This window comes from Lampetra planeri, chromosome 6, assembly GCF_965212315.1.
Source record: "Lampetra planeri chromosome 6, kcLamPlan1.2.h2, whole genome shotgun sequence".
Taxonomy (NCBI): Eukaryota; Metazoa; Chordata; class Hyperoartia; order Petromyzontiformes; family Petromyzontidae; genus Lampetra; species Lampetra planeri.
Window position 1 is genome coordinate 13,743,909 of NC_136112.1, and position 27,584 is coordinate 13,771,492.

A 27,584-nucleotide genomic window follows, 5' to 3' on the forward strand; every position below is an offset into this window, starting at 1 on the left:
GGAGAACATTGAAAACTCCAAACATACGGGCGTCAGTCAGGATCTAACCCACGACCCCCTGTATACCAGGCGGGGTAGTTAACATCTCACCACCGTGGCGCCCCGATTATTAATTTGCCATTATTAAAAAAAACATTTCGAAGTAGATCAAATAGGGTGGGGTGGGGGCAGGGGGGGCATAGGAGCGACACGATCGACGAAGGAAGATCGTGGTCGTCATACCAATCCTGTCTGACAATTCTATATTGGTCAAAACGTTACTCTGACAATGCTTTTGTAATAAAGGTCGTGGAGACAACGTCTGGAATTCAGTATTCTTTATTAAGTTTCTTTCACAGCTCTCACTATACTCATTCCTCTGCTCTATGGCTCCTTCACGCTGTTGGCAGACAGCGTGAGAGGGAGATAGAGAGACTGCTGCGGCCCGCCACGTGGCAGGCTCCGGACCTCCGCACCAGCGTGGCTCCCACCTTCGTTCCTCCAAGCTCTGACCACGTGCTGTCCGTCTCTGCCCCTTTTAATCCCTGGCCCACGTGATGCCTCGCAGCCAATCCTCAGCCACATCCCTGGAACCTTCCAGAGCCCACTCTACGGCCCCAGGGCCACGCCCCTAACTCGACTCCCCATTGGTTGCGGGCTGAAGCCAGCAGAGCCAATCATCCTCTTCCAGGTGTAACCTTCGCATTGCATCAGGGCCGCGCCCCTGGCTCGACTCCCCATTGGTTGTGGGCTGAGGCCGGCAGAGTCAATCATATCATCCAGGTGTAACCAATTAATCATCCAGGTGTAACCATTCTAGATTTGAAGCTTTCGTGACTGTAAGGATTCATATTCTTGGGTTTTTTTCGGTAAAGTCACGTAGGTAAAAAATAAAAATTAAATAAAAATCACGACGTTTCGGAGGCAACACAAGCCTTCGTCTTCAGGTGGCACTGTCACAGCACGCTCGCTGTATCAAGCAAATGATTTACTTGATACAGCGAGCGTGCTGTGACAGGTGTAACCAATTAATCATCCAGGTGTAACCCATTTATCATACAGGTGTAACCTCACATTACACTTTCAACCCACTCTGATTCTATGCTCCGTACCCTCCGACCCCTATCATGTTAAACACAAGCTCACGTTCACTTCACAGGAGGGGGGAGCTGATTGAATTCACGTGCGCGCCTAAAAATAGAAGAAAACTTACGACTAATTGTACTGTAATGAATGAATAAATAAATGAACAACCGTTCCGCGTCATTGGCCGGAAAACTCCTTCGGGTGGGCATTGAGAGCCGTGAGCCAAGTTTTCCTGTGCAAGTGGCATGGCATGGGGCTCACACGTTGTTGTACCCGCGTGGCTGGCAACCAGCCAGCACCCCCCCCCATCTCCCCATCCACCCAGCGATTATTCCTGGACGCGTTACCTCCAGCGGTCACGGGAAATCAGTCGTTCGGGAGGGGGGGTGGGGCAGCACTCGCTCCTTGTTTGATATCGCGTGGACGGCCGTGAGTCGGTTCGTGATCGGTGGCTGACGTTCGCGTAGCGCGACTCGCTGTGTGCGTTACGCTACTGTGATATAGCTTTGTTTTATATGTGTGTTTGTAACGACTACATTTATAGATTGCGTATAGATAGCCGATCGTCTTTTGAGCGTTAAGAGAGTAAGGAATATGGGAAGAATTTCGTACGATGCGAACGAAATTCAACATACTGCACTGCTGAGAGGAACACACATGCGGGTAGCCTGCGGCGTGGTTTGACTTGATCATCCAAGCGGGCCGAGGAGGACAGGAAGACACTTGGAGAATATCGAAGCTTCGTGTGTAAAACAAAAAGGAACGCGAGAAGACTCTCTAAGGAGGTTCGGAAATGAGCCTTGGAAAATAACCGAAACGGAACGACCGAAGAAGATCGGAAGACCGTGGCTAATAAATACTGCCAGTAAATAGGTAACGCGGGAGCAAGACAGGGAAGACCATCGAGTGCAGAGCTCGCACACACAGAGAGAGAGATGAATAGAGAGACGCGGGCAGCAGCAGGGAGAGCCACAACCAGTGTGGGCAGCAACAGCATGGCTGCCCGGGGTGGCGTGCAGGTGGTGAGGACTCACGGCGAGCCAGTTTACGTGAACTCGATGCCCGCGGGACATTCGCACGCGGGCAGAGGCAGGCCCGTCAGCGAGTGGGAGACCCAGGCGCCCAGCGGCGGCAAGGGGAGAGGCCGGTGCTGCCCGGCTGTGCACGCCACGCTGTGCCTCATCGCCCTGCTGCTAGCCGGGCTGCTTGCCCTGGCGCTGCTTGCCTACCTGCCCACGGAGCTCTACTGGCAGGACGGACAGGTGAGATGCGCGCCTGCGTGCGCGCACGTGTCTGTGAGACGCACGTGTCTATGTGTGTGTCTGTTCTGTGTGGGTGTCTGTTAACCTGTGGGTGTCTGTTAACCTGTGGATGCGCGCGTCTCTCTCAGCATGGGAACCAGCGTGGCAGTGGCCACACCAGGGCCCGGTCTCTCATGCCACGTCCCGACCTTAATGGGTGCTCGCTAACTCTGAGCACCTGACGCAACAGTTTGTGTCGGATATTCGGGTTCGGTTACTTTGTCTTTGCGCGTGGTGAGCAGTGGCGCAATGGTTAATCGCACTGCGCTCCGAACTGCATTTACAGTGAATTCGGAGTTTTAAATCAAACCGGTATTTTAATAGTTGAGTCAGGTTGCAATATTACTGTTATAATTACATTGTGCAACTTCAATAACCACGTGATGTATTGTCGTATCGCGTTAATGATGACATGGCAACAACATTTCGGGGAACAGTGTACGATTCTAATTCAATCTATAAAAGAAAATAACACATCTGCTCTTCCAATCGTGAGCATTCGTACAAATGCCAATACAATCGTAAAATAACAGAGTAACAATATTGCACCGTTGTGTTATTATCGTGCTTAACCCTATAACATTGCACGGATGGACAATTAGATCACTGTACGTAATTAATACGACAGTGATTATAGCAATACAACAATACATTTGGGTGGAGCGGTGGCGCAGCAGTTAGCGCACTTCAATATTCGCAAACCCAACGACTTAAGTTCCATCCCAGCCACTGATAATATCATTGTTCGTCGTTGTACTCTACGAGAAGCTTCACCAACCCACGGTTACAATCATGGTGAAGTGTGGTCAACTCGCATGATCCGCAAAGCTATTTTATTAAAATAACAACGGCATAAAATATAAGATGTTTAACTCTCGATGGCCTGGGCGCTGTCACGTGCAGCTGGCGATCTGTGCCATCCACGCGGAGCACTCAAAGACGTGCTGGCATTGGCCAAGCTAATCATGGGCTTCACAGTGCAGTAGTGGGTAACTCATCTACACAGCTGCTTCCCGGAGGAAACATTGTTATGTTGATGAGTCCGAACAAGGTCGAAACCGGTCTTCACAGCTCTCTCTGTCAGTCGACCTCTCTGCTGCCCATCAGTCGGTCACGTTTGCTCACAATCTTATTTGATGGTGACCTCAACACAAGAAGGCCACAGCGCAGTTCTGTGGGAACTGCTGATGATTTTTGCACAAGTTCACAAAGGCTAAGTGTTTGTAGTACGCATTGTCGTGTTGCTGTTTGTTGTCACGTTAACATATGTGCTCACGTCCACTTTGCATCCCCGTTACTCTACGAGCGTACACGTGTGTGTGTGCGTACGTTTTACCACATGGCAAAGCACTTCCTGAACTTTCCCTGTTCAGATTGTTAATTAACCTTGTGTGTAAGGCTTATGCACGTACACGCGACCAGCTGCCCACACCCATTACACCGCGTTGGGGCTTTTTTCCTTCCCTTTGCACGTTAGAACATTCTGTTGCATAATCACGCCGGTCAGCTCGCTAACCGCTGTGCTATTTCGCACGGAGCTCGAGTTGACTCACAACCCCGCCTCGCACCGTGTACCTGTGATGACCGTAGCCGTCAGGAGTGCACAGCAGTCTCTCTGTGTGCAGTCGGCTGGTTTGGGAGCCCGTGACATTGTTCGCGCCACGGTGGCGAGATGTTAACTACCTTGCCTGGTATACAGGAGGTCGCGGTGTTCGATCACCGACCCTGATGCCTGCTGTATATTTGGAGTATCTGGTGTCTCTCTCCTCATGGTCGCGTGGATTTTTTTCCGGGGCCTCCGGTTTTTCCCTCCGCATCTAAAATCAACGTCACGCGTTTAGAGTATTTGGCTGCTATAAATTGCCACGTGATAAGCCAACTTCGTTGAGCTATCATTTGTGTCTGGGTCGTTTCTGAAAAAGAGTTATAACAACTTGGTAGGCCTTGCCTAGTAAAATAAACATTGTTTCGTAGCTTTAATAGTTTGATACGCGACACAGAATTTCCCTGTATCACAATGAAAATGTTTTGTCAGATGTATCCCCTTCTTCTACCAATGTAAGATGCCTGTTGCATGTACCTTGCTGAGTTCACCCCAAGCTCTTGGTGCCACTTGTGGCACGCAACGAGGGGTGGAAATTCCACAGTCCACTGGCGAGGGGCCAGTCTTTCCAAAGGGCAATACTGATGAGGGCATGTAGAAATTGTAAAAAAATGTATCCCTCGATTTACGAAAGGGATGCGTTCTTCAAAAAGCACACGCGTAAAACGAAATTTCGTAAATCGGAATGGCTTTTCCCATTAATGTAATACTAAACATTAGGGGTGTGTTTCGGACAGTTATTCCAACTCTACTACTAAGCAAAAAAAAATGTACACCTACATTACATTTCACAGTATAAAAAAATTAAACTACTGAATAATAATAATTTAAAAACAAAATAATTAACATTTTCAGGGAACTCGCTAAAATATCTTCTGCATTGTATATGACTGGCAAGGCGATGCCATGACGTTGTCGCGGAAGGATGACGCAGATCTCCCCGGTGGCTTCCCGTTTGATGATCTCGTGGCACGTGCCGTAGTGAAATTTGGTTCACGCGGAGATTCGATTTCGTTCAACCAAAAGTGTCCACACTATGTCAATTGCGTGAAGGCGACATGTCCTAAATCGAACGTTCATAAATCCAGGGATACCTGTACTTTACAGAACTAGAACGACCTCTGTCTCTCAGCCTGATAAAGCAAAGACGATTTAGGTTTTAATTATTATAATTATTATTATTGAGGCAATGCGCAGGCCCGTGACATCGGGGTTGTGACTTACATATATACCGTCAGCGTCAACTAAACCGGTTGGTTGTACAAGGCAGGGGATAGACAGATGAGGGAACGGGCCCCCGCTGCCCCAAACCAGGTGGGGGTCCCACCGGAATGGGTGAAGGTAGAGCGAGAGAGAGCGATATAACAGGAAACACGCGCCTTGACATAGAGAAAAGAATAAGTATAACCCGTAAAAACAAAGTTTTTCACTATAAATCCTTTATATGCGTGGCAGCGAACTTAATATAAAGGATTTAAAAATATATTCGCCTGTGGAGGACACGGGGATCGATCCCGCGACCTTTGGCATGGGAAGCGAGGGCGTTACCAACTGCGCTACTCCGCCACGGCCTGTGGAGGGGTTACGCTCTGGGCTCTTACACTGTGACGTTCAGCCAAAGCCATGAATGAGTTCTATTTGAATATATGTAAAATCATTTTTTTTTTGCCTAAAAAGTGTAAAATTTTGGGAATTTTTTTTCACGAACATTAATTGTCTCGCAAAACGAGTCTGTGTGGAAAATGTCAGCTAGATTGGATCACGGGAAGTGGGTTAAAAAACGACCGAAAGATTTGCACGGTCGTAAGCACGCAAGCAAGCAAGCGAACTTAATATAAAGGATTTAATCACGGGAAGTGGGTTAAAAACGACCGAAAGATTTGCACGGTCGTAAGCAAGCAAGCAAGCGAACTTAATATAAAGGATTTGAAAAGACACAAGTGGTGACCTGAACGAGCGCGTTTTCCTTCCACCTCTCCGAAATCCGGCTCACGTCGAACACGATTCTGTTTTTCGTTTGCGTGAAAGTTGAGCACGTTTGCTGAAATGACTCCTCCGTCTGGTTCATATGACGGAGGAGGAACCGAGAGACAGAGTTCAGCTCCCAGCTGTGAGAGCTCACCGCAAAATGTATGTTCATGCCGCAAAGAAACTCACATCGTTGAGCAATGTGAAACCAAGATCGAGGTATCATCTTCAGAAGGAAGTTTATGAGTAACAAAAACAATACGTCACGTCAATTCCCAATACTTGTTTCATTTTAAACCAACCATAATATGTATATTTTTTGGTTAGATCGCGTAAATATAAATGTGTCGTTAAACCCGTCACTACTCGACAGATTCAATTACAACTATCCCTCTATTTATGGAACGAAACAGGAGTATTTCTCTACAAATCTGGCTGTCACCTGATGATGCTAGTTGTAATTGTTGGCGAAACGTCGTACTCAGATTGTCAATGTTGTGGATTTGCTTTCCAACACACCCGTGTGCTGTACTCGTAACGAATTGGCATGTTCTGTTTACGTGACAAACCTTACTAATTGGCTGTGTCGGGTGGTGGCGGGTCTAACGACACATTTATATATTTACGCGATCTAACCCCAAAAAAAACCTGTGTTATGAATATTGGTCGCGAAAGCCTTACTAAGTGTTAAACATTTCAAGTCAAGTTTCGGGAAATATTCACGCACGCACTTGGTTTGTGTCGTGCATTCCGTTTGTTGTCGGGCGTCTTTCACTCGGGGTACAGCAGTCGGACAAGGGAGCCGTCGGAGAGAAAGGCTTTTGCATATTTAGCAAATGCCCCTTTTTGAACCCAACCTCTGAAACCAGCCAGACGTCGCTCGCAAGCAGAAGGTTGAGAGTTCAAATCCTCGTTGGGGTGGGAGTTGCCTGAGCCCATCGTTTTTCGGAGGATTAAGTAATCAGCACGGGGTTTCCTCACTTTATGCGCGTTCACTTTGTGCGATTTGACGCTGTATATGCGCTGAACTAATTTCTACGCCAAATTCGCCGTTTTATGCGGGTCGAATTCACTTTACATGCGCATATGCGGTCGAACGTGGGACAACATACTGTGTGTAAAGTCACGTAGAAGGGAAATAATAAAATAATATAAATAAAACATAATAAAATTATCACGACGTTTCGGCCACAACGCAAGCAGCCGTCCTCAGGTGGAGAACAGGTCTGTCGGATGCTGTCTTTCCGAGAAGCAAGAATATGAATCCCTGCAGTCACGAAAGCTTTAAATCGAAAAAAACTGTGTACTGTATATACTGTGTGTCATATTCTCATTATATGGCTTTCCCTCATTCCCCATTCATTCAATCCATTCATCATCATTGACTGCCATCAATTTCGCTTTCACCGAATTTACGCATCACAAATCCGCCCATGGCCTCCACAATTAAATGCGTTCATTCTGTGTAAAGCGCCCTGGATAAAGGCGCTGTACAAATTCCACAAAGTTACGATATGGCAACGCCCTCCAACTAAGGTTGAAAGCACCAATACTTTAGCTCTCTCCGTCCGTCCGTCTGTCTGTGAAAGGTGCTCACAAAAACCCGCGTCACGACGAGCCACAATGCCCATGAAACGTTGGCATCCACGTGGCGTTGCTCGTCGCGACTTCGCCACGTGATCAAAGGGTTATAGCTCGAGGCTCAGGAGGCACAAGCCAGAGCAACAAAGGACGATTCGCAAACATTCGACGTGTCGCTTTCCTCTACCAGCCATACCGGGCGACTTTCACACTCCCAGTGAAGTAAGGGGCCGTCCATAAATGACGTCACGCACCCAGGGGGGGGGGGGGGGGTCAGACATTTGTAACGATGTGTGACGAGAGGGGGGTTTGACAAATGTGACGTCACATTAAAATGCGCAACTTTAAATAAATATAGACAATACGTTCTACTTAATTGAATAGACTTTTAAATAAATGTTTGCTCCTACAACATCAGAGTGCAGCGCCACATTAAATACGCACTACAATGACGATAGTTTAAAGCGATTTGAAGCATGTTTTATTTTTTTTGGGGGGGGGCAGAGCTTTGTGACGTAATATTTGAGGTTGGGGGTCTGACTTTTTGTGACTCCATGTGACAAAGGAGGGGGAGGGGGTCAAAAATCGCCCAGAATCGCGTGACGTCATTTATGGACGACAATACACCACGAGATACGGCAGAGAGCGGAGACACGGTGACAACCCAAAGCGTTGCAGGTGGCTCGTGAGGTTTTATATGAGAAGCGGGGGGGGGGGGGGTTGGGGGGTCTAATAATGACTGCGATTGAAGTGAATGCTGTTTAGAAATGTCCTGCTTGGACTGTGGCGTATCGACGCACAGTCGCTCACGGATGCCATGGAGTTTTTGTTCCCCCCGCCAGATATATCACGGTGTCTTCTCTCCCTTCCCTTTCTCTCTCTCACACGCACGCAGCTGAAGTTCCATTCGAAAATAAAGGTGGTGGACACGCCGACATTCGAGATGGTAAGTGATGTTACATTGCGTCATCTCTTTTTGAAAGCGCCTCAAAAACAAATCTGTCGTGGCACGAACACGAACGGACGTTACGCGGCGCACAACGCAAAGCCACCCAGAGTTGCCCTCCATCTCGTGAGATTTCCGAAGCGGTAAACGAATTTCGCTAGCACTCGGATGTAGGGCTGTCTGGGAAATACCAGGTGCTATAGGCTTATACTGTGAGGCGGCCAGGAAGATGGCGGTACGGCAATCGATACTTAAATTGATCCGCGTGGAGCTTTGAGTGTTATCCCCTCGTATGCATGTACAAGGCTAATGGGAATAAAACCGTTATTATTTTATACAGACGCTTCGTATTGATCGGTACTGATCAGTGTCTCATCGGAAACGGTGGCTAGGAGATGTTAACTCCCTCGCCAGGTATACAGGAGGTCGTGGGTTCGATCTTGACCCTGATGCCTGCTTCATATTTGGAGTTTTCGTGTTCTTCCCATGGTCACGTGGATTTTCTCCGGGCCCTCCGGGGTTTCCCTCCACGTTCAGAAACGCGCGTTCAGAGTATTTGGCTGCTATCAATTTCGACGCAATAAGCCACTTTGTTGAGCTATCATTTGTGGCCAGGTCGCTTCTGAAAAAGAGCTATACAGCTTGGTGGGCCTTACCTGGTAAACATTTTTTACTTGCGTCGGTCGAGTGCATAATTCGTCTGGCTTGATGCAGAATCATCACTTCATTTGGATGATTGAGTTTTATCTCGCGCGGTCCGAACAAGTCCCGCTGAATCACATCCTCTTACAAACGCACGGAAGGCGACACATCATTATCATCATCAGTGACGCATCGACGACACGCTATCAATTATGCCCAGAGCTGTTGTCGGTTAAACCCATTGGTTGTTCGCGGCAGCTCTCGTGCAGTAAGCACACGCGAATGCCATATTTTCACACCATTGTGAACTGTGACATTAGAGCCAAGGACACTCGGTGTAGCGAAGCCCACGTTCTAAAAGAATACTACTTCGTGTAATAATGTTTAGTTTTATACGGCGGGTCATTGTCGTCCATACAACTTGCATCTCTCACAATCGCTGAGCAACCACAGTTGAACAGGAAGGCTGTCGCAGCCAGACGGTGAGACGGCGGCACCAAACTCTGCAGCCCTCTTTATATGTTAAGACGCTTTCGGTCAATTAATAATCAGTGTTTATACATCGTGTGATGACAGTAGAGTCAATCTACGATGTGAGTGGACTAGTGGCTACGGGAGGTAATAAGAGGGGAGTCAGCCTGCAGTACGAATGGACTAGTGGCCACGGGAGGTAATGACAGAGGAGTCAGCTTGCAGTATGAGTGGACTGGTGGCTACGGGAGGTAATAAGAAGGGAGACAATCTGCAGTGCGAATAGACTAGTGGCCACGGGAGGTAATGACAGAGGCGTCAGCTTGCAGTACGAGTGGACTAGTGACTACGGGAATGATCGAGAACAGGAGCGTGGGTAGGTGACGGAAGAGGACAGTAGAGTCTGCTGGTAGAGCGAGCGGTCTAGAACCAGCGAGAAGGTTCGCGATTGGGGGCGTGGCCTCGGACCACATAGAAGGGAGATGCCCGTGAGACTCGGGGCTGTTGCAGTGGCGGGTCTCCGTCTGTCCGAGTGTGAGCACGTGGCTCCTTAAATATAGAAACCATCTCAAGACAAGTGCGTCGAAGTCGTCATTACACATGTGGAAGGAAACAGGAGGAACCGGAGAAAACCCACGTGTGCGTGCGAGGGGGCAACATTCAATCCCATCTAGAAGGGACCGATTGAGATTTGTCCCTACTTTCCTGGCAAGCCAGGATATGGCACCACATAGACGCCCACCGCAAAATAATTTGAAAGCATTTGTGTGATCCGCCAACCCCCGCTGCTGCCTCCACAGTGCTTGATTACAGGCCAGGTGCATAGCCACCACCGTCACACCTACTCGGCCATACTGGCACGTGATCATTGTGGGTGCAGTGCGTGAGTATTGCGAGTGTTATTTGTAAGTGTTGTATGCCAGTGTGAGTGTCATGTGCGCCATGTGCGAGTGAGTGTCAGTGTCATCTGTGCGTTGTAGGTGTACGTGTGGTGTGTGAGCAGTGTGAATGCGAGCGTCATGTGCGAGTATGAGTGTCATGTGAGTGTAATTGTATGGTAGCGTCATGTGCGAGTGCCGGGGATGCATGTGTCATGTATGAGTAGTACCTACACGAACACTTGTGCGGGGCTGAGTGCGCGGAAAAAAACTGTGTTCGGGCCGTGTAAACGTAACCTTTCCTTGCAACATTTTTCCACCCCGGTGCCACAGGTTCCCCGGATACTTTGGCTTTGCAGAGTGTAGGGAGAAACACGTGGGCTGGGGTATTAGTAACGATACCCGGGATCGTGCAGAAACCGAACGTTCTCACAGGGCCTGCCAGATGAACGCTTGTGAGCGTTTGGCGTGCCACGGTGCAGCGATGCCACGATATGTGCCGTACGACAGAAGGATGGCGAAAATTCGTATATTGTCCGTTATGCAAAACACCGCTATCATCGTCTTTCATTTACCCAGGCGAAATATTTCTGTGATAACAAAGTCAACTAATCTGGTGCGCTGGCAGTGATGCACAAGAACTCGTAACAAAAATGAAACTTAAGTAACACTTTCGTAATTAATGCGGCCATAAAATGGAGAAAATATATATGCAGGGTCATTGCCCGAAACGTCACCGATTATATATTTTAATTTTCATGGTAGTGTTATTGTTGAATCTGTTAAGTCTTTTTGTTCCTCAATAATATAAGTTGTAAATAAATAACTGTTACGCGTGAAATTAACTTCAACACGTAAACTTTTTCGAGCAATATTGAGATTCATTTAGTAGCTGTGTCGGGTGGAGGAGGGTTTACGACACACATTTTACTGACGCGATCTGACCTGCCCATGAATTCACTTTGTCAAATGTTTTCCGTAGTAAATAATAGCATGGCAATTGCATGACGTAATACTGTTTGCAGTTACTTTAACTAAGAGCAGTTAAAATAAAAAATAGTATACATAATTATTTAGTGATTAATTACATTTTGACATCTCTATCTAAATCAGCTCGAGCCTTCCGTGAACCACGTGACTTGGGTGTGTGGCCACCCCCACTCTGAGCCTCTCCCCGCCGCCCGCTGTGATAACAGACGCTGCTCTTCCGTGCAGCAGCGGAAGCGGCGGCGAGGCCCCTCCGTAGCCTCTCACGTCCCCTCGTCTCTCCTGAACCTTTGCTCCCCTTTCCCCATTCCTTCTCCACTCTCTTTTCTTCCCCTTTACCCACCCCCCTCCCCCATACATTATTATATCCTTGACTCTACTCCCCTTGCCGTGGTGTGCCATGGGTAAAAATGTTGCTTGTTTTTTTACATAATTAAACAAATATTTTACGTTATGTACAACGGGCATCTAAATATTTTGGGGAGGGCAGCGGTCTCCTTTGCCTCCCGCCGGGTTTGCTTCTGGTTGTGGAAATCACTTTGGGTATCAGCCTCGGAGTGAGAATGCATTCTGGACGAGGGAACGGCATGGAATTACTCCTCAGATTAGATTCAATAGCAAAATACGTGGGGGATAAAAGTCAATGCTCGATTGCAAACTCACGAAATAAAAAATGCATGCCACGCAACCGTGCACGAAAAGTAAATGCATAAAACCAAAAAATGTTTAAAATTATAGGAAATATAAATCCAAGGAAGATTACATCACGAACTGTAGCTATCTCGTTTTGAGCGAACAGGGTTCAGCGATAAGCGCGACATGTTTGGGTTTCGGATTTTTTTTTTCAATGCTAAGTGTTGCCAAACCTTGAGTGGCAATCTGTGTAAAAAAACGCAGGGAGTCTTTTGGGAGTGCGGTGTGATAAGGGCGCATTCTGAAAATGCAAAACCTTGTGCCATTTGGCAATGGAAATGACTCAGAACTAGAAGTAAAACAAAGTAAGGTCATTAAAGGCAATCAAGCATTTACAGAAGTTGATGTGAAAATAAAAAAAAATTGGCCATTTTAAAGAATCAGTCATTTCATGCGCCCACAACATTCATTCCATCTGAGGATCATCACTTAAGATTGTACCATATATCAGAGGTCGCAACCGGGTACCCGATACCCGTACCCTACCCGATACCCTCGCCGATTGTATCTTCTCCGACAAAATCATTCTGACTCTGTCTATTTGCACCGGTGGTGGCGTAGCTCCTGTCGAGTCTGCAGGCCAGGCAACTGCACCCGGGCCCCACGTGCCAGGGTAGCTCCTGCTCTGGGCTACAAAGAGACGGGGGTCGGGGGGGGGAGGCAGGGATTTAGACAGGGACCCGATTGATCACAGCTACGGCCACTGACTTCTCTCCCTGTGAGTGGTGCGCTGGCTGCCGGGGGCACTGCAGCAACAAGCTCAACATTCTCAGGTGGCTTAAAAAACAAATCCGTTGGGATTCATAACAATTAAAAATAAACTAAAACCGTGCCCGCTAATTTAAAACACCCACTGCAAATACGCGCGTGTATCAATCGCAGACACGCCATCAATCGATTGACGCGATTCAAAAACGACTTGCTGAAAGGCGACTGAAAATCAATCGATTGCTTGTAACTACTCAAAGTGCGTTTTGTCACGGGGGCCAAGCCATGTGACTCAGCAGTGCGCAGGTCACAACCGAAAACAGGAAGTGGGACATTTACGCGCTCGCTGCAGATATCGATCCCTCGATACGAATCACAAGAAGGCGCCGCAGCTCGCGACACGGACAGGTCCTTGAGGAGGTGGTGGGGGCAGGAAGGGAGCATTGTGGGGTGCTGGTCCACAAAGTCGCCACGGTGGCTAGGAGATGTTTACTCCCTCGCCTGGAATGGAGGAGAGCGTGGGTTTGACCCCGACCCTGACGCCTGCTGTATATTGGGAGTTTGCGTGTTCTCGCAACATCACGCGTTTAGAGTATTTGTCTGCTATACATTTCCACTTGATAAGCCATTCCGTTGAGCTATCAATTGTGGCCAGGTCGCTTCTGACAAAGAGCGATATAGTTCAGTGGGCTTTACCTGGTAAAATAAAAATAGTTGTAAGAGTTGTTTTTGACAATTCTAATTTCGCTTGTTTCTCTTCATAACGGCAACACTTTTTATATTTCTTGGGCTCTGGGATGTGTTTTTGTAGCTTTCCGTATCATTGGAATCTGTGCCCAATTATCTACGAATCACAAACGTTCGTCATTTCCAGGATTGGAAGCCAAGCTATTGAAGACATCGCCATGGCTGACATTCCCCACTAGAACGCTCACTCGTCCAAGTGCATGTCAGTTACATTATTTGCACTCGTCATTCATGAGTTGACATTTGACTTTATGTAAAATTAAGCTAAATTTTATACTGGTAGGAACCACCTGGTTCCACCAGCCCACAGGGGATTATTGTGTCCGTCCGTCCGTCGTGCATCCAAAAATGGGAGGGGTGGGGCTGGCTGGAGAGGGGAGGGTGGGGAGGGGCTGGGTGGGGAGGGTGGGGAGGGGCTGGGTGGGGAGGGGAGGGTGGGGAGGGGCTGGGTGGGGCTGGGTGGGGCTGGGTGGGGCTGGGTGGGGCTGGGTGGGAGGGGTGGGGCTGGGTGGGGAGGGGCTGGTCACCCTGTGGTGCCCTTATAAAACTCAACGTTTAACCTACTCACGCCGGCTTGTACCCACCCTCACAGTCGGGCATATTTGCGGAATATACCATGTCGCCGTTGACCCTGGCCATTGACTGAGCAACCCAACGTTCCTACCAGCTCCCTCCGCAGGAATGTGTTTTAGGTGCCTCGCCTTTATCAGTGAGCAACAAGTGTAAAGTGTTGAAAGTACTCACCGATTAGGTCGGCTGGGAACAAAAACATTCCGACAGAAATGCTCTCGCGGTAAACCCAGTGGTCGAGCTATCGAGTGTGTAGGCACTGCAACCGCACTGGGATCCATGGGGCGGAAGGGGCCCACACACGCCAGGCGACGAGTCACGGTGAAATTCGTCAGGATGGGGCCCCATTTAATGTCTTGCACCTGGGCCCACGCTACGCCACTCACTGCCTCACACCTAGGAGTTATCTAGGGTTAGTGCTGCCAAGCGGCGTCTGAGGTCAAATGCAGCGCTACGGCTGTGAGCACGGAACTCTACCGGTCGGAGAGCCGATCGGATCTCTGCACACGCAATCTCCTACAGGAATGTGCTCTACAATACAGATGTGGATTTATCTGCCGTGCCTCGACGCACTTAACAACAGTGTTATTGATTATTGGGAGAGGGAAAACAATGATTTCCAAGAGGCTGAGGAGACCCGAAAGTTCGTAAAGCCCTGCAATGCCGAGCGAGGGCTGCCCTCCCCTTGACCCGCGAATGCTCACTCCATGCCTCTTGCCCCCACAAGTTTAGACATTGTTGCTTCCGAAACGTCGTGATTTAATTTATTTGTTTTCATTTTAATTTATTTTATATTTTTTACCTACGTGACTTTACCGAAAAAACCAAAAAGTTTAGACATTTACTTTGAAAAACATAACCCCCACCCCGATTTTTAAAAAAAGAAATGTGGAATTTATACCACTGACCCAGGATTGTCCTATTGTCGAGGAAGCTCTCTATATTTCCCCGGGACATTAAGAAAAACAAATATTCCTGGGCTTTTTTGTCACTTGTGGGATAAGTCACCACTCAAGACAATGCATTTACATGCAGTTTCTCCCCTCTTTCAGAATTGTGAGATTATTCTTCCCATGATATGTTCTGGCTTTTTTTGTACGCGAGGTGCCAAATCCAAGGCCTCCTGTTACGGACAAATGCCGCCGCTCCGTGCTTATCTTGAGGCACAGGGACGATTTGCTAGCGGTCGGTGATACAGGTTGGGGCATGAAACTATGAATGTTCTGAAAGTTAAGTGGGCGCCTCTGTGGGCATTGGTGGGCCTAGGGTGTGCTGCTTGTGTCACGGATTGTGCGGTTCAATCATTGTGCGTGCATACACGCGTGTGTGTGTGTCTTTGGTGCTGGCCACCCACCCCCTGAAGTGCCGAGCCGGCCTTCGTATGCGCTCGCTAACAGTACTTACCCCAATCGTCTGCTAAAGGCTATACAGGGGATCTTTATCGTCGTGTGCTGTAACAGTTTTCAGTGTAGTGCCTAGCGCACTGCGCTACGAACCCATCGACCCTGACTTCGATCCCTGCTCATGGACAAGACCAGTGACAAATCATCTGAGCCGGTTCTGGTCCTTGCCCCGGCCTTGCACGCCTCTAATCCAGTACTGTGAGAGTTGGTGGATCTCACAGGTGTTGTGAAACTCCCTTTTACGTGGGCGTAAAGGAGGCGCCATACCCGCCTCACCAGAAGAAGCGGTACAGCAAGTGGACTAATCGCGGTCTGTTTACATCTGTACGGGGATGGAGCATTACCCCCCTCACGTGTGTGGGTTTTCTCCGGGTGCTCCGGTTTCCTCCCCACCTGTGTGATAAATATTCATCATTAATCGATTGAAAACCCCTATTTACATGAAAACCAATGCATGACCCTCCTGAACATAAGCCGTACGACTCAGTGTGGCTTTCCTGCGCAATTAAAATAATCATTCTCATTATAAGTGAGTATCTGGGTGCAATGTGTTAAAATTGTCACTGGGCGTGGTGCTGACCCCCCCCCTCGCGTGCCATGCCAGCCTTGATCGGTGCTCGCTAACAAAATCTTGGCCCGACAGTCTGTTGAAGGCTATATGGGGGTCCTTTGTCTTTGTGTTTCGCTATAACGGCCGTTATCGCGCGCGCAAGCCCTGGGTTTGGGTTTGCGGGTGGGCAGAACGGTCGTGACAGATCCACGTAAAAACTGAAGTTCATCAAATCTCTTAAAGGTCTGTCGTGTGGTGGTTGTGTCGATAAGCGGGGCTAATGACGACGCACGTGGCCCCCGCGTCACTCCTCTTGTTAAAGACCCAACGCAAAAAAATCCCTGGGTTTGATTTTCCACGCAGCTCATGATCTACCATAAATTTCATCCACTGCACAAACCATGGCAGTAGATGTGGATACCTGATGGAAAATTTTAAACTTTCCACTGTGCGACTGTGGTCATCCAGAACAGACCATACAACGTATAACGATGCGATGCCCGATCAAAATATACGAAGGAGACATCACAACGATACTCCTGGCGCGGTTATCTGGCTTGACTACCTGAATGTGAAGTTGTATTTGTTGCTCTGCATCTACATCAGCAGCCGTACGACAAGAAGAAGAAAACTCCTCGCTGTGTCGTTCATGCGTAAATAACAATTTGCTCTCATTTTTTGTTGACAGCACAAAGGTGAAATCCCCACTAAACCCCCAGGTGAGATTACCTGTACACGCATTACAGTGCTGCATGGGTCTCCGTGGCATGTACGCGCTATGCAATTGACGGTATTTTTATGACTGTTATTATTCTTATTCTTATATAATTTCTCACGGTACGATTCTATGCGCCAATACATCAAACTTCAATGGCGTGACCATTGTCTCGATATCAGTTTCCCATGACCCTAGAATTGTTTTCCGTAACGTAATCTGTGTGCGGCCACCCCCACTGAATCCCTCTCCTCTCGTCTATTATCTCTAAATCAGCTCGAGCCTTCCGTAAACCACGTGACTTGCGTTATTGCATGGCTGCCCCCACTCTGAACCCCGCCCACTGTGAGAACAGGCGCTGCTCCTCTGAGCAGCAGCAGCAGCATCAAGGCCCCTCAGTAGCCTCTCACGAACCTCATCTCTCCTGACCCCTCTGCTTCCGTTTGTCCGTTCATCTTCCCTCATTTCCCGATTCCTTCTGTGCTCTCTCTCTTCCCTCTCCAATTCCATTTTCTTTCCCCGTACGATTACATACTGCACCCTACTCCCCTTCCCGTGGTGCCGCCACGGGTACAACAGTTTCTGGTTATGATCTTAAACGCTGATAAGGGGCCGTCCATAAATGACGTCACGCACCTAGGGGGGGAGGGGGTCAGACATTTGTGACGATGTGTGACGAGGGGGGGGGGGGTGTTGAGAAATGTGACGTCACATCAAAATTCGCAACTTTAAATACATATTCTTAGGTTTTTTCGGTAAAGTCACGTGACTTTACCGAAAAACCCTAAGAATATGAATCCTTGCAGTCACGAAAGCTTCAAATTTTGATTTAAATAAATATAGACAATACGTTATACTTAATAAAATCGACTTTTTAATAAATGTTTTCTCCTACAACATCAGAGTGCAGCGCCACATTAAATATGCACTACAATGACAATAGTTTAAAGCGATTTGAAGCATGTTTTATTTTATTTGTGTGACGACGGGGGGGGGGGGGGGGGGTCAAAAATCGTCCAAAATCGCGTGACGTCATTTATGGACGGGCCCCCTAACGCACGCGCTGTCAGTTACACGGACGTGATTAAACAGTCTGCCTCAGCAGCAGACCATGCTTTCTCACCTGATGATGGACGCTTGTGTTGCGCCCGAAACGTCGTGATTTATTTTATTTTATACCAACGTGACTTTACCGAAAGAACCAAAGAGTATGGATTCCTGCAGTCACGAAAGCTTCAAATCAAGATTGAATAATAATTGATTTGATTTTGGCTAAATCATGGTGTATTGGTATCGTGGAAAACTAAGATTTGAGCCCTTGTTCCAAAGCTGTTGATGCTGGATGTAATCTCCAGGGAAACCGTCGTATATAAAATTTACGTGACAACTTCATTTGATTGGCTCTGAGAGGTGGTGGAGGGCGATAGTTGAACCCATTGACATTATACACCCAGCGACGATCTCGCGCAGGGCAAACTAATTACGAATCATGATTTTGGTCGTGAACGCCTACGCATAAAATTAATCGGTTGAATTAATAACGAAAATTATTATGTAATTAAATCGCCACGACATCAATAACTCTGGAAAACATTTAGCAATTCGAGATTTTAATAGACAAAGCCTCTTTATATACTGATTAACTTATTGCGTGTGTTATATTAGAAACATTTGAAGCATTTCGGAACGTAAACGAGCAACGATAATCACGAAGCAGTGATATTTAGCAAAACGGTCAATTGTATATCACCCGATGTCGGTATGTTGAACTTCTTTCGCACCGTACGTAGTCATCTGTGCTAATCGGAGGTGCGATGCATCATACGTATCGCCATATCGCAGTAATGAACCTGAACCCAACACAAGAGGCACGCTTCTTTACTCTTCCATCATATTTCACCCAAATGCCATGTCAAATAAACAAGGCTCTCGTTTCAACCGGCCCTGCTCAAATTAGCGACATCAATGCTGTACAAGTCTCGCCTATTAATCCCCGTCTGTTTGCAGCTTGGTGGCTGACGACGAAGCCTCCCAAGAAAGCACTGCTCCCCGTCGCGCACGTAATCCTTAAACTACCCGACTCCAAGAATGCAGGTGAGCGCCAGCGAAAGATTACACGTGGAACTTGGCAGCGGCACATGCTCGAGGTTACACGTGACACACAGCGGCACGCGCTAGAGGTTACACGTGACACTCAGCGGCACGCGCTAGAGGTTACACGTGACACTCAGCGGCACGCGCTCGAGGTTACACGTGACACACAGCGGCACGCGCTAGAGGTTACACGTGACACTCAGCGGCACGCGCTAGAGGTTACACGTGACACTCAGCGGCACGCGCTAGAGGTTACACGTGACACTCAGCGGCACGCGCTAGAGGTTACACGTGACACTCAGCGGCACGCGCTAGAGGTTACACGTGACACTCGGCGGCACGCGCTAGAGGTTACACGTGACACACAGCGGCACGCGCTAGAGGTTACACGTGACACACAGCGGCACGCGCTAGAGGTTACACGTGACACTCGGCGGCACGCGCTAGAGGTTACACGTGACACACAGCGGCACGCGCTAGAGGTTACACGTGACACTCAGCGGCATGCGCTAGAGGTTACACGTGACACTCAGCGGCACGCGCTCGAGGTTACACGTGACACACAGCGGCACGCGCTAGAGGTTACACGTGACACTCAGCGGCACGCGCTAGAGGTTACACGTGACACTCAGCGGCACACGCTAGAGGTTACACGTGACACTCAGCGGCACGCGCTAGAGGTTACACGTGACACTCAGCGGCACGCGCTAGAGGTTACACGTGACACTCGGCGGCACGCGCTAGAGGTTACACGTGACACACAGCGGCACGCGCTAGAGGTTACACGTGACACACAGCGGCACGCGCTAGAGGTTACACGTGACACTCGGCGGCACGCGCTAGAGGTTACACGTGACACACAGCGGCACGCGCTAGAGGTTACACGTGACACTCGGCGGCACGCGCTAGAGGTTACACGTGACACACAGCGGCACGTGCTAGAGGTTACACGTGACACACAGCGGCACGCGCTAGAGGTTACACGTGACACACAGCGGCACGCGCTAGAGGTTACACGTGACACCCAGCGGCACGCGCTAGAGGTTACACGTGACACACAGCGGCACGCGCTAGAGGTTACACGTGACACACAGCGGCACGCGCTAGAGGTTACACGTGACACACAGCGGCACGCGCTAGAGGTTACATGTGACACTCAGCGGCACGCGCTCGAGGTTACACGTGACACTCAGCGGCACGCGCTCGGGGTTACACGTGACACTCAGCGGCACGCGCTAGAGGTTACACGTGACACTCAGCGGCACGCGCTCGAGGTTACACGTGACACTCAGCGGCACTCGCTAGAGGTTACACGTGACACTCAGCGGCACGCGCTAGAGGTTACACGTGACACTCAGCGGCACGCGCTAGAGGTTACACGTGACACTCAGCGGCACGCGCTAGAGGTTACACGTGACACTCAGCGGCACGCGCTCGAGGTTACACGTGACACTCAGCGGCACGCGCTCAAGGTTACACGTGACACACAGCGGCACGCGCTCGAGGTTACACGTGACACTCAGCGGCACGCGCTCGAGGTTACACGTGACACTCAGCGGCACGCGCTCAAGGTTACACGTGACACACAGCGGCACGCGCTAGAGGTTACACGTGACACTCAGCGGCACGTGCTAGAGATTACACGTGACACTCAGCGGCACGTGCTAGAGATTACACGTGACACTCAGCGGCACGCGCTAGAGGTTACACGTGACACTCAGTAGCACGCTATAGGCGGAACAAAATATTTGAAATGCATCGCCGAACAAGATCCGCGCGTTTTTAGGAATTGTTCCATTTTAATCCGAGTCCTATCTACGTCGCCAAATCACTAGGAACGCGGCCCGATCTCGTCAGATCTCCGTAGCTCAGCTGGGTTTACGCCTGGACAGTGTTTTGATGGGTGATCATCATGCACGCGGTGGGCAGTGCAAGATAATTCATCGTTGTGCTCCGCGTCGTCGCCAACCCGAGTGCAATGTATTCAAATAACCCCCGACGGTCCGCACGGCTGGGTGGGGAGAGACGCTCATCCAGCAGTGAGATTGATGTAAAGTGCTGCAGGTGTACGTGAGCTGGGTTTTCCCCTCTTAGATTGGGGCGATCGTCAGTGCAGTGTGACCTATACCGCCAGGCTGCCAGCATCGTCCCTTGGCATCCAATTATTCAAACGCTTCTACATTCATCGCAGCGTTATTATCATTTGTTGTCACTCGTGAAAACAAATGAGGATCCGCGAGTCTTGTTTTTTGTATTGAGCAAGCGAGATGTTTTGACTAAACGGTAAGCGAATGGTGATCAATGTGATTGTGAAATTCCCTGACTGCTCAATGGGATGAAGGAAGTTGGTGCTGGGTATGGGGGTGGAACTGTCAAATCTACAGCTCTGACCACAATGCCACTCGGGAGGCCACACACAGCATTAAGCGATTCCGCTCCGCACATCTCCGCTTCGTCAACTGAGGCTTTCCCTCAGAGCCCCCTCCCCCCCAGTCAACCTTCGATTCAGCGGGAGGTCACTCATACGACGCTGCTGCCACCATCATCTTGAACTCTCTCTTTCTCCAGACATCAGTGCTGTCGATTCCCTTGCCCCTGTACAGGTCCAGACTCATGAACCCTACCTCACCTTTTCTCTCTCTCTCTCTGACTCTTTATTTTCCACCGACTTTTTTTTTCCTCCATGAAATAATCACGCTCGCCGCTTCTGAGATGCGGTCGCATTTCGACGCGACGCACATCCACGCCGTGTTGCGCAGCAGGCAGGCGGCACTGACCCATGACCCCCCGCTTGCCCTCTCCGCGTGCGATAGCAGACCATGCCGAGACCGCCCTCATATGGGCCTGCGACACCTTCGAATCCCTGCTTCGTGGCGGCCTCTCGTGCGCGTCCAACAACACGGCCCTTCGCGTGCCCATGCGGGGCATGTACATAGCGCATGCCCAAGTCACGATGTCGTGTAACGAGACCGGCGGGAAGATCGGCGTGTTACCCAGCGCGATGCTCGTCGCGAGGTCCAACTCCAGAAGAGAGTTGGCGCTGGCGCACCTTTTGGGCTGCGTGGGAAACTACGGCTTCGCGACCATACAGCTAAGGCGGATTTGCGAGCTCGTCGCCGGGGACGAGGTGTCCGTGATGGTGACGGACGCGCGACGCCTGCAGAGTTCCTTCAAACTCACCTACATGGACCTCCACCTGCTCCCCACGCACCAAGACTGAGGCGCGCTCACGCGAGGCCGCGGGGTACACGGCGCCCAGTGGAACCGCATGGACGAACCACGTGGATGAGGGGGGGGCACGTGGATGGGGAAGAGGGAACCACGTGGAGGTGGGAACTGTGTGAAGGAGGTGGCCACGTGGAGGGAGGCAGCCACGTGGAGGAAGGGCCAGGGTGTGTGACGTGAGTCTAGAGGTCGTAGTGGCTCAGCTGGAATCGATTTCACTTAACGGGACTGTGTTTTGACGATGGCTGCTGGTAGTATTCTTTTGATCACCTGTTTATGAGACACTGACTGAGGTAGAGCCCCTTTGTATTTAACCGACCGATGCACTTTTAACGGACGCGACTTTAACATATGTGCACCCAGTGACGTCGTGAAGAATCGCCCATCGGCGCGTGCGCTGTGAGTGACGCCTTGGAACGAATATATTTGGTTAAAATAAATCATTTAAACTAGATTCGAAGCTTTCGTGACTGCAGGAATTACTCCGGCCGCTATGGGCAGGAATTCCACACAAATCCCCCTCTGCCCCCCCCCCCTCTCTCTCTATTTAAGGCCTCGACACAGAGACGTTGTCTTTCTGTGTGCCTATGTGTGTGCCTCTCTCTGTTTGTCTCCGTGCGAGTCTCTCTCTGCTTGTGTGTCTCCGTGTCTATGTTTTAGTAATCTTTGTAAGAACGTAATCAACCAGGTGGGGTGTTGACTGTTGTGTTCGCCGACTCTCTGTGTTGTATTTCATAATATTTCCAAGTTTACTATGTTTTTTTCTCATTCATTTGTACCTGATGATGGTTGGTTGTGTTGCAATCGAAACGTCGTATTCTATTATTATTTTATTTTATTTATTTCGACGTGACTTTTCCGAAATAACCAAAGAGAAATAATTTAATTCGAGACCTCACAAAAATATCAGCACGCTTCCACTCAATAAGCTTTTAAAGCCATCAAATATAGTTATATATATAAATATAACTTAACGTGCCTGAGAGCCCGATACTCAAAGACCAAAAATAAAATGAATATATTAATATTTCGTAAATGGTCTCTGATTAAACGTTTACATTCGCACATCATATATATTTACTTAAGATGGCTATGAAGTGCCAATATAAATCATACCCTTCACGAACATGTCGAGTCGTGTGTCTCAACTCCAGTCCTCGCGACCCACCATTCTCCGCCTTTTCATGATTGCCAATCTTGAGCCGCATACATATTACGCCGGTACACGCGCGCGCGCGCGCGCGCGCACACACACAACTGCATGCACTCACACTCACGCGCCTGACGATTTGTGACCACGGAAATCCGGAGCGGGATACCTTGCGAGAACTGGGGTTGAGAATCACCGCTCCTCTCATTCACATTATAGCCCCTGGGGAGTAACATTGGGATGTGAATGCATGAGCATTGTAGTTACGCGTGCAGACTGTTGGGGCAACCTGCTGTTATCGAACACATTTTTACTTTCAGGCTGCTCGACGAACCGGGAGACCCGAGTACGATTCCAAATAACAGTGGCGAATATTTGGACCGGTCCTAGCCTCAAATGAGTACCTGATGCGATGTGTAACCACCACCCACCCCCTCGTGTGCCGTGCCGGCCTTCAGCACTTGCCCCTACAATCTGTTACAGGCTATACGGGGGGTCTTTGTCTTTGTTGTCGTTGATGTTAAAACACCACCGCGCCCAGGTGCTCCTTGCAAGATTGAGCTGACATCGGGGATGATGCTCGTGGACACGTTCAGTTGTTATCCATCACGCGAACAAAAGTTAAAGACGCAAGTAGTTTCTCCCGCTCAAGTTGAGCGTGGAGGCGGTGCTCGCCTCGGCTTTACAACCCCGAACTATTGGGGCAAATTCCACATTCCTATGGCGGGGGCGAGTCTGGTCACATGGCAATAACTAAATGTTATCTTCTCGACAAAATGGTTGTTATTTTATCGACCCCCCCTGCCCCCCTGAGCTATAATGGGCTGAGTCAACCCTTCTCTCCCTTCCTCCCCAACCAGGATTTAAACTCGTAACCTTCCTCGTTTGCGAGCCGCTCGATCTACTCGCGGTGCCACCATTGCCATGGCTCGAACCCAGGTGTGCTTAGTATGTTGTGCTGCCAACCTACGACGCCGCACACCGCGGAATGTGCGGTGGTCCGCACACTCCACTTAATGACCCAAGCCTCATTCCCGGTCTCGCATTTCTACAGAGGCAATTGGCACGCGAATGTGACTTGGCCATCGCCTAGGTACACTCAGCCCTAAAGTGACTACATTGCACGACTCTGTGTGGTTGCGTTCAAACATCAGCGTGTTGAGCGGCCCACCGAGCCATCCCGACGTGTTGACGCCGCAATGTGTTGCTGGGGATGAACCGAATTCAGCAGCTTTTGAAGAAACTGCCCCCACCCCCCGCCAGCCAGCCCGCCAGCCAGCTCGTGGAGGTCAAACGTCGGACATCGCGTGCCGGAACAGCCGAGTCCTGTGTCACAAAGCACACACTCTGAACCGAGCCCTGTGTCACAAAGCACACGAGGAACCGCTTTGCTGACTTCATCCTCGAGTGCGTACAACGTTTCGGTAACGACGGATGTGTTAAATATTTATTAAGTTATAAAGTAGCTTTTTTTTCTTCTTCGACACGTCGTTCGCTCTTTTAAGGTCTTAATGTGACGATGGGGGTGGCGTGGGGGTGCGTGCGTGGCTATTTATAGAGGGGGGGGGGGTGTGGGCATTTGCGTGTGGCGCTGTTGTCGGTTCGTGTGGAGGTTGCGAGCTGACGGCAGTCTGCGAACACTGCCGCGGGGTACCCGGCGGACACTTTGATAGCCCGCGAACATCTCCGTTGCCTGGATGAACGAAAACGTCGTTTTATTTTGGCGACGCTGCTGTTGTCCGTGTAATTGGCGGCGGTGCACAAACAACAACAACAACACATTCGTCAACAACAACAATACTGCTTCCAATAGGGGGGAGGAATAAATATATAGTCGGACGATGTTTCGAGTTAGTGGCCCATCCATGTGCTATGGAGAAGGGCCATCGCCCGAAACGGTAATCTATTATATATTTATTTTCCTTTGGGAGGAGGGGCGGTGGTGCTGTTGTTGTTTATGATGCATGTGTTGAATTGTGTTGTCTAAAAGGAAGCGCTGAGTCAAGCTGGTAGGCGTGCCGCGGTGGCGAGATGTTAACACCCTCGCTTGGTATGCAGGAGGTCGTGGGTTCGATCCCGATCCTGATACCTGCTGTATATTTGGAGTTTGCGTGTCTCTCTCTCTCTCCCCAGCGCCACGTGGATCTTTCTCTCGGTCCTCCGATTTTCCCTCCGCATTTAAAATCGACATCACGCGTTTAGAGTATTTAGCTGCTATAAATTCCCACGTGATAAGCCAACTTCGTTGAGCTATCATTTGTGGCCAGGTCGCTTTTGAAAAAGAGCTACATAGCTCAGTGGGCCTTACGTGGTAAAATATAAAATAGTTAAGTTTTTAGTTTAGAAGGATTGAAATTATTATATTTTTGTTACTGAAAACCAAATATCACGTTATGGTTTTTTTTCTTGTGCATTCATTCGAGAGTTCAGTTTCATCACTGGCGATTGAACCCGAATTCAAACCCAGGTATCATAGGTACCCGGCTCTTTTGGCCATTGACCGCTGAATTAACGTGGCTCCATTGAAATTTATTGGAAAAATGTTATTTTCAGGAAAGGCTTCAGGCACTGCTTGGAAATGTTTTCCTAGCTCCTGGTATATTTATAATTTGACCTGATTGTCAATAAGTCTATTTTTATTTAAGAAACGTATTCAACAGAGCAGAGTCATTTTCGAGTCGCCAAGTACGTGTGCCTGTTTACATTTGAATGTAAATGACTGTGGACATTGTATTTGTATAAAAAGTAAAAAGTGTGATGAAAATGTTCACTGTTCGCGTTTGTGGTTTAATGATGACAACTTGTTAGGTGACGTTGCCGCTGCATTGGCAAGAGCACAATAAAAAAAATTAAATCAGCACGTTCATCAATAATAACACTGTGTGGCCTTAAAATAAAACAATATATAATCGGTAACGTTTCGGGCAACAGTCCTTCTTTATAGCACATGAAGAAGAGCATATAATTATAAGAAGCGCAGTATAATGCAATATCATTAGCGTAATTGAAAGCGCTCACGGAATTCTGGATTGACTCCACACTGCATGTGCCTGGGAACTGTAACTCAAGTGAAACTTGCAAAGTCATGAAAACGCATTGCCCCTATGAAATCACAGTCACAACGGTCTCTTATCTCTCGTACTGAACAAGTACCACGATGAAATGTCAGAGGAGAGTCTCATCCGGCTAAATAAATCATTGTCGGAATGCTGTGCGATGCTGTGTCAAAAGTGGGCTCAATACCAGCAAATGCCCAACACTGCGCATAACGATCGTCACCCGTCGTCAGTGTTACAGCATTCACAAATCCATGCTTTTCGTTTAATGCGTGCAATGTAATTAATCGGACCAGGTGTTTATTTGGTACTCCCATTGTGCCCTGCATGCCACGTGACATCAGCACATGACGAGTGTAATACGCACCGCCTTCGTTGATTTAAACTTGGTGGCTTTGTGAAGCCTCGGGGTGTCGCGTAGCACGAGGTAAAGAACAGTTCGATTCCCTCTAGCGTCAGCCAATTTGCTTCTGTGGAGGTGTGAGCCGACTACAAGCACGGGTTCATCGTTGATAATTGGTTTTTTACCCTTCTATCTGGTAACAAAACTGACACCTTTTTACAAGGAGTCATGTTTGCATAGACCGCAATACCTGCAGTCATAATACAAACAAAATAACATAACTCTGATAATGTGCACTGTCCTTGAAGTTGATTGGTCCACACCCGAGACAGCTTTCCTTAGAGCCTAGTCTCACATGGGTTGACCCAGATGACGCCAAAAGGCGCACAATTCAAAGACAATGTACCATCAGAGTATGAGAGCTCGGGGCAAGCATCTACACTATGGGAACCTCATTTGCCAGTAAAAACCAATTATCATATTTTTACTGGCAAATGAGGTTCCCATAGGGTTCATCGTTCTTCGCCCGGTTGTGCGCAAATGTATTTGGCATGCAAATAAACCAGTCCCTAATCACGATGGGAGGCATAGAGTTCAAAGATCATGGGTCAGCGTTTCGGAATGTTCAGCGTTAGCGTAGTGGCTGCGCCTGTGAGGTTAGGATAATGAGCAGGCGCATGAGTGCAGTGGCATAGATAGTGTGGTTGTCATGGGCCCCATGGCGTTCCCGGGGCATGTTCACTGCCTTGCAAAATACGATGGCACCGCCAAAGGTGTGAGATGTATGTTGGGTTAAAGTTAGGCCCGGTAAAGGGCATAGTAGGTACTGGGGATGTTTCTAATTAACGGATTCATCAAAATAAAAATTATTTCGCACGATCCGGAAAA

General features: G+C 48.9%; 1 protein-coding gene across 2 annotated transcripts; it reads left to right on the plus strand.

Annotated features, from left to right (window-relative positions):
- Positions 1 to 1,263: 1,263 nt before the first annotated feature.
- LOC144719564 (uncharacterized) lies at positions 1,264 to 27,584 on the plus strand. Of its 2 annotated transcripts, none has more exons than XM_078595612.1 (5): positions 1,264 to 2,327; positions 8,414 to 8,464; positions 16,802 to 16,832; positions 18,836 to 18,922; positions 21,736 to 27,584. In XM_078595612.1, exons 1-5 carry the CDS (start codon positions 2,001 to 2,003, stop codon positions 22,140 to 22,142), a joined length of 903 nt encoding a protein of 300 aa, XP_078451738.1. In that variant the 5' UTR covers positions 1,264 to 2,000; the 3' UTR covers positions 22,143 to 27,584. The 2 variants fall into 2 exon arrangements, with proteins under 2 accessions (XP_078451738.1, XP_078451739.1); XM_078595613.1 differs by having other exon boundaries at positions 21,739 to 27,584.

Coding starts and splice junctions, on each gene's coding strand:
- LOC144719564 (XM_078595612.1), top strand. CDS start 2,001: ATGAATAGAGAGACGCGGGCAGCAGCAGGGAGAGCCACAACCAGTGTG. Junction 16,833..18,835: donor AATCCCCACTAAACCCCCAG/GTGAGATTACCT, acceptor GTCTGTTTGCAG/CTTGGTGGCTGACGACGAAG. Junction 18,923..21,735: donor ACCCGACTCCAAGAATGCAG/GTGAGCGCCAGC, acceptor CGCGTGCGATAG/CAGACCATGCCGAGACCGCC.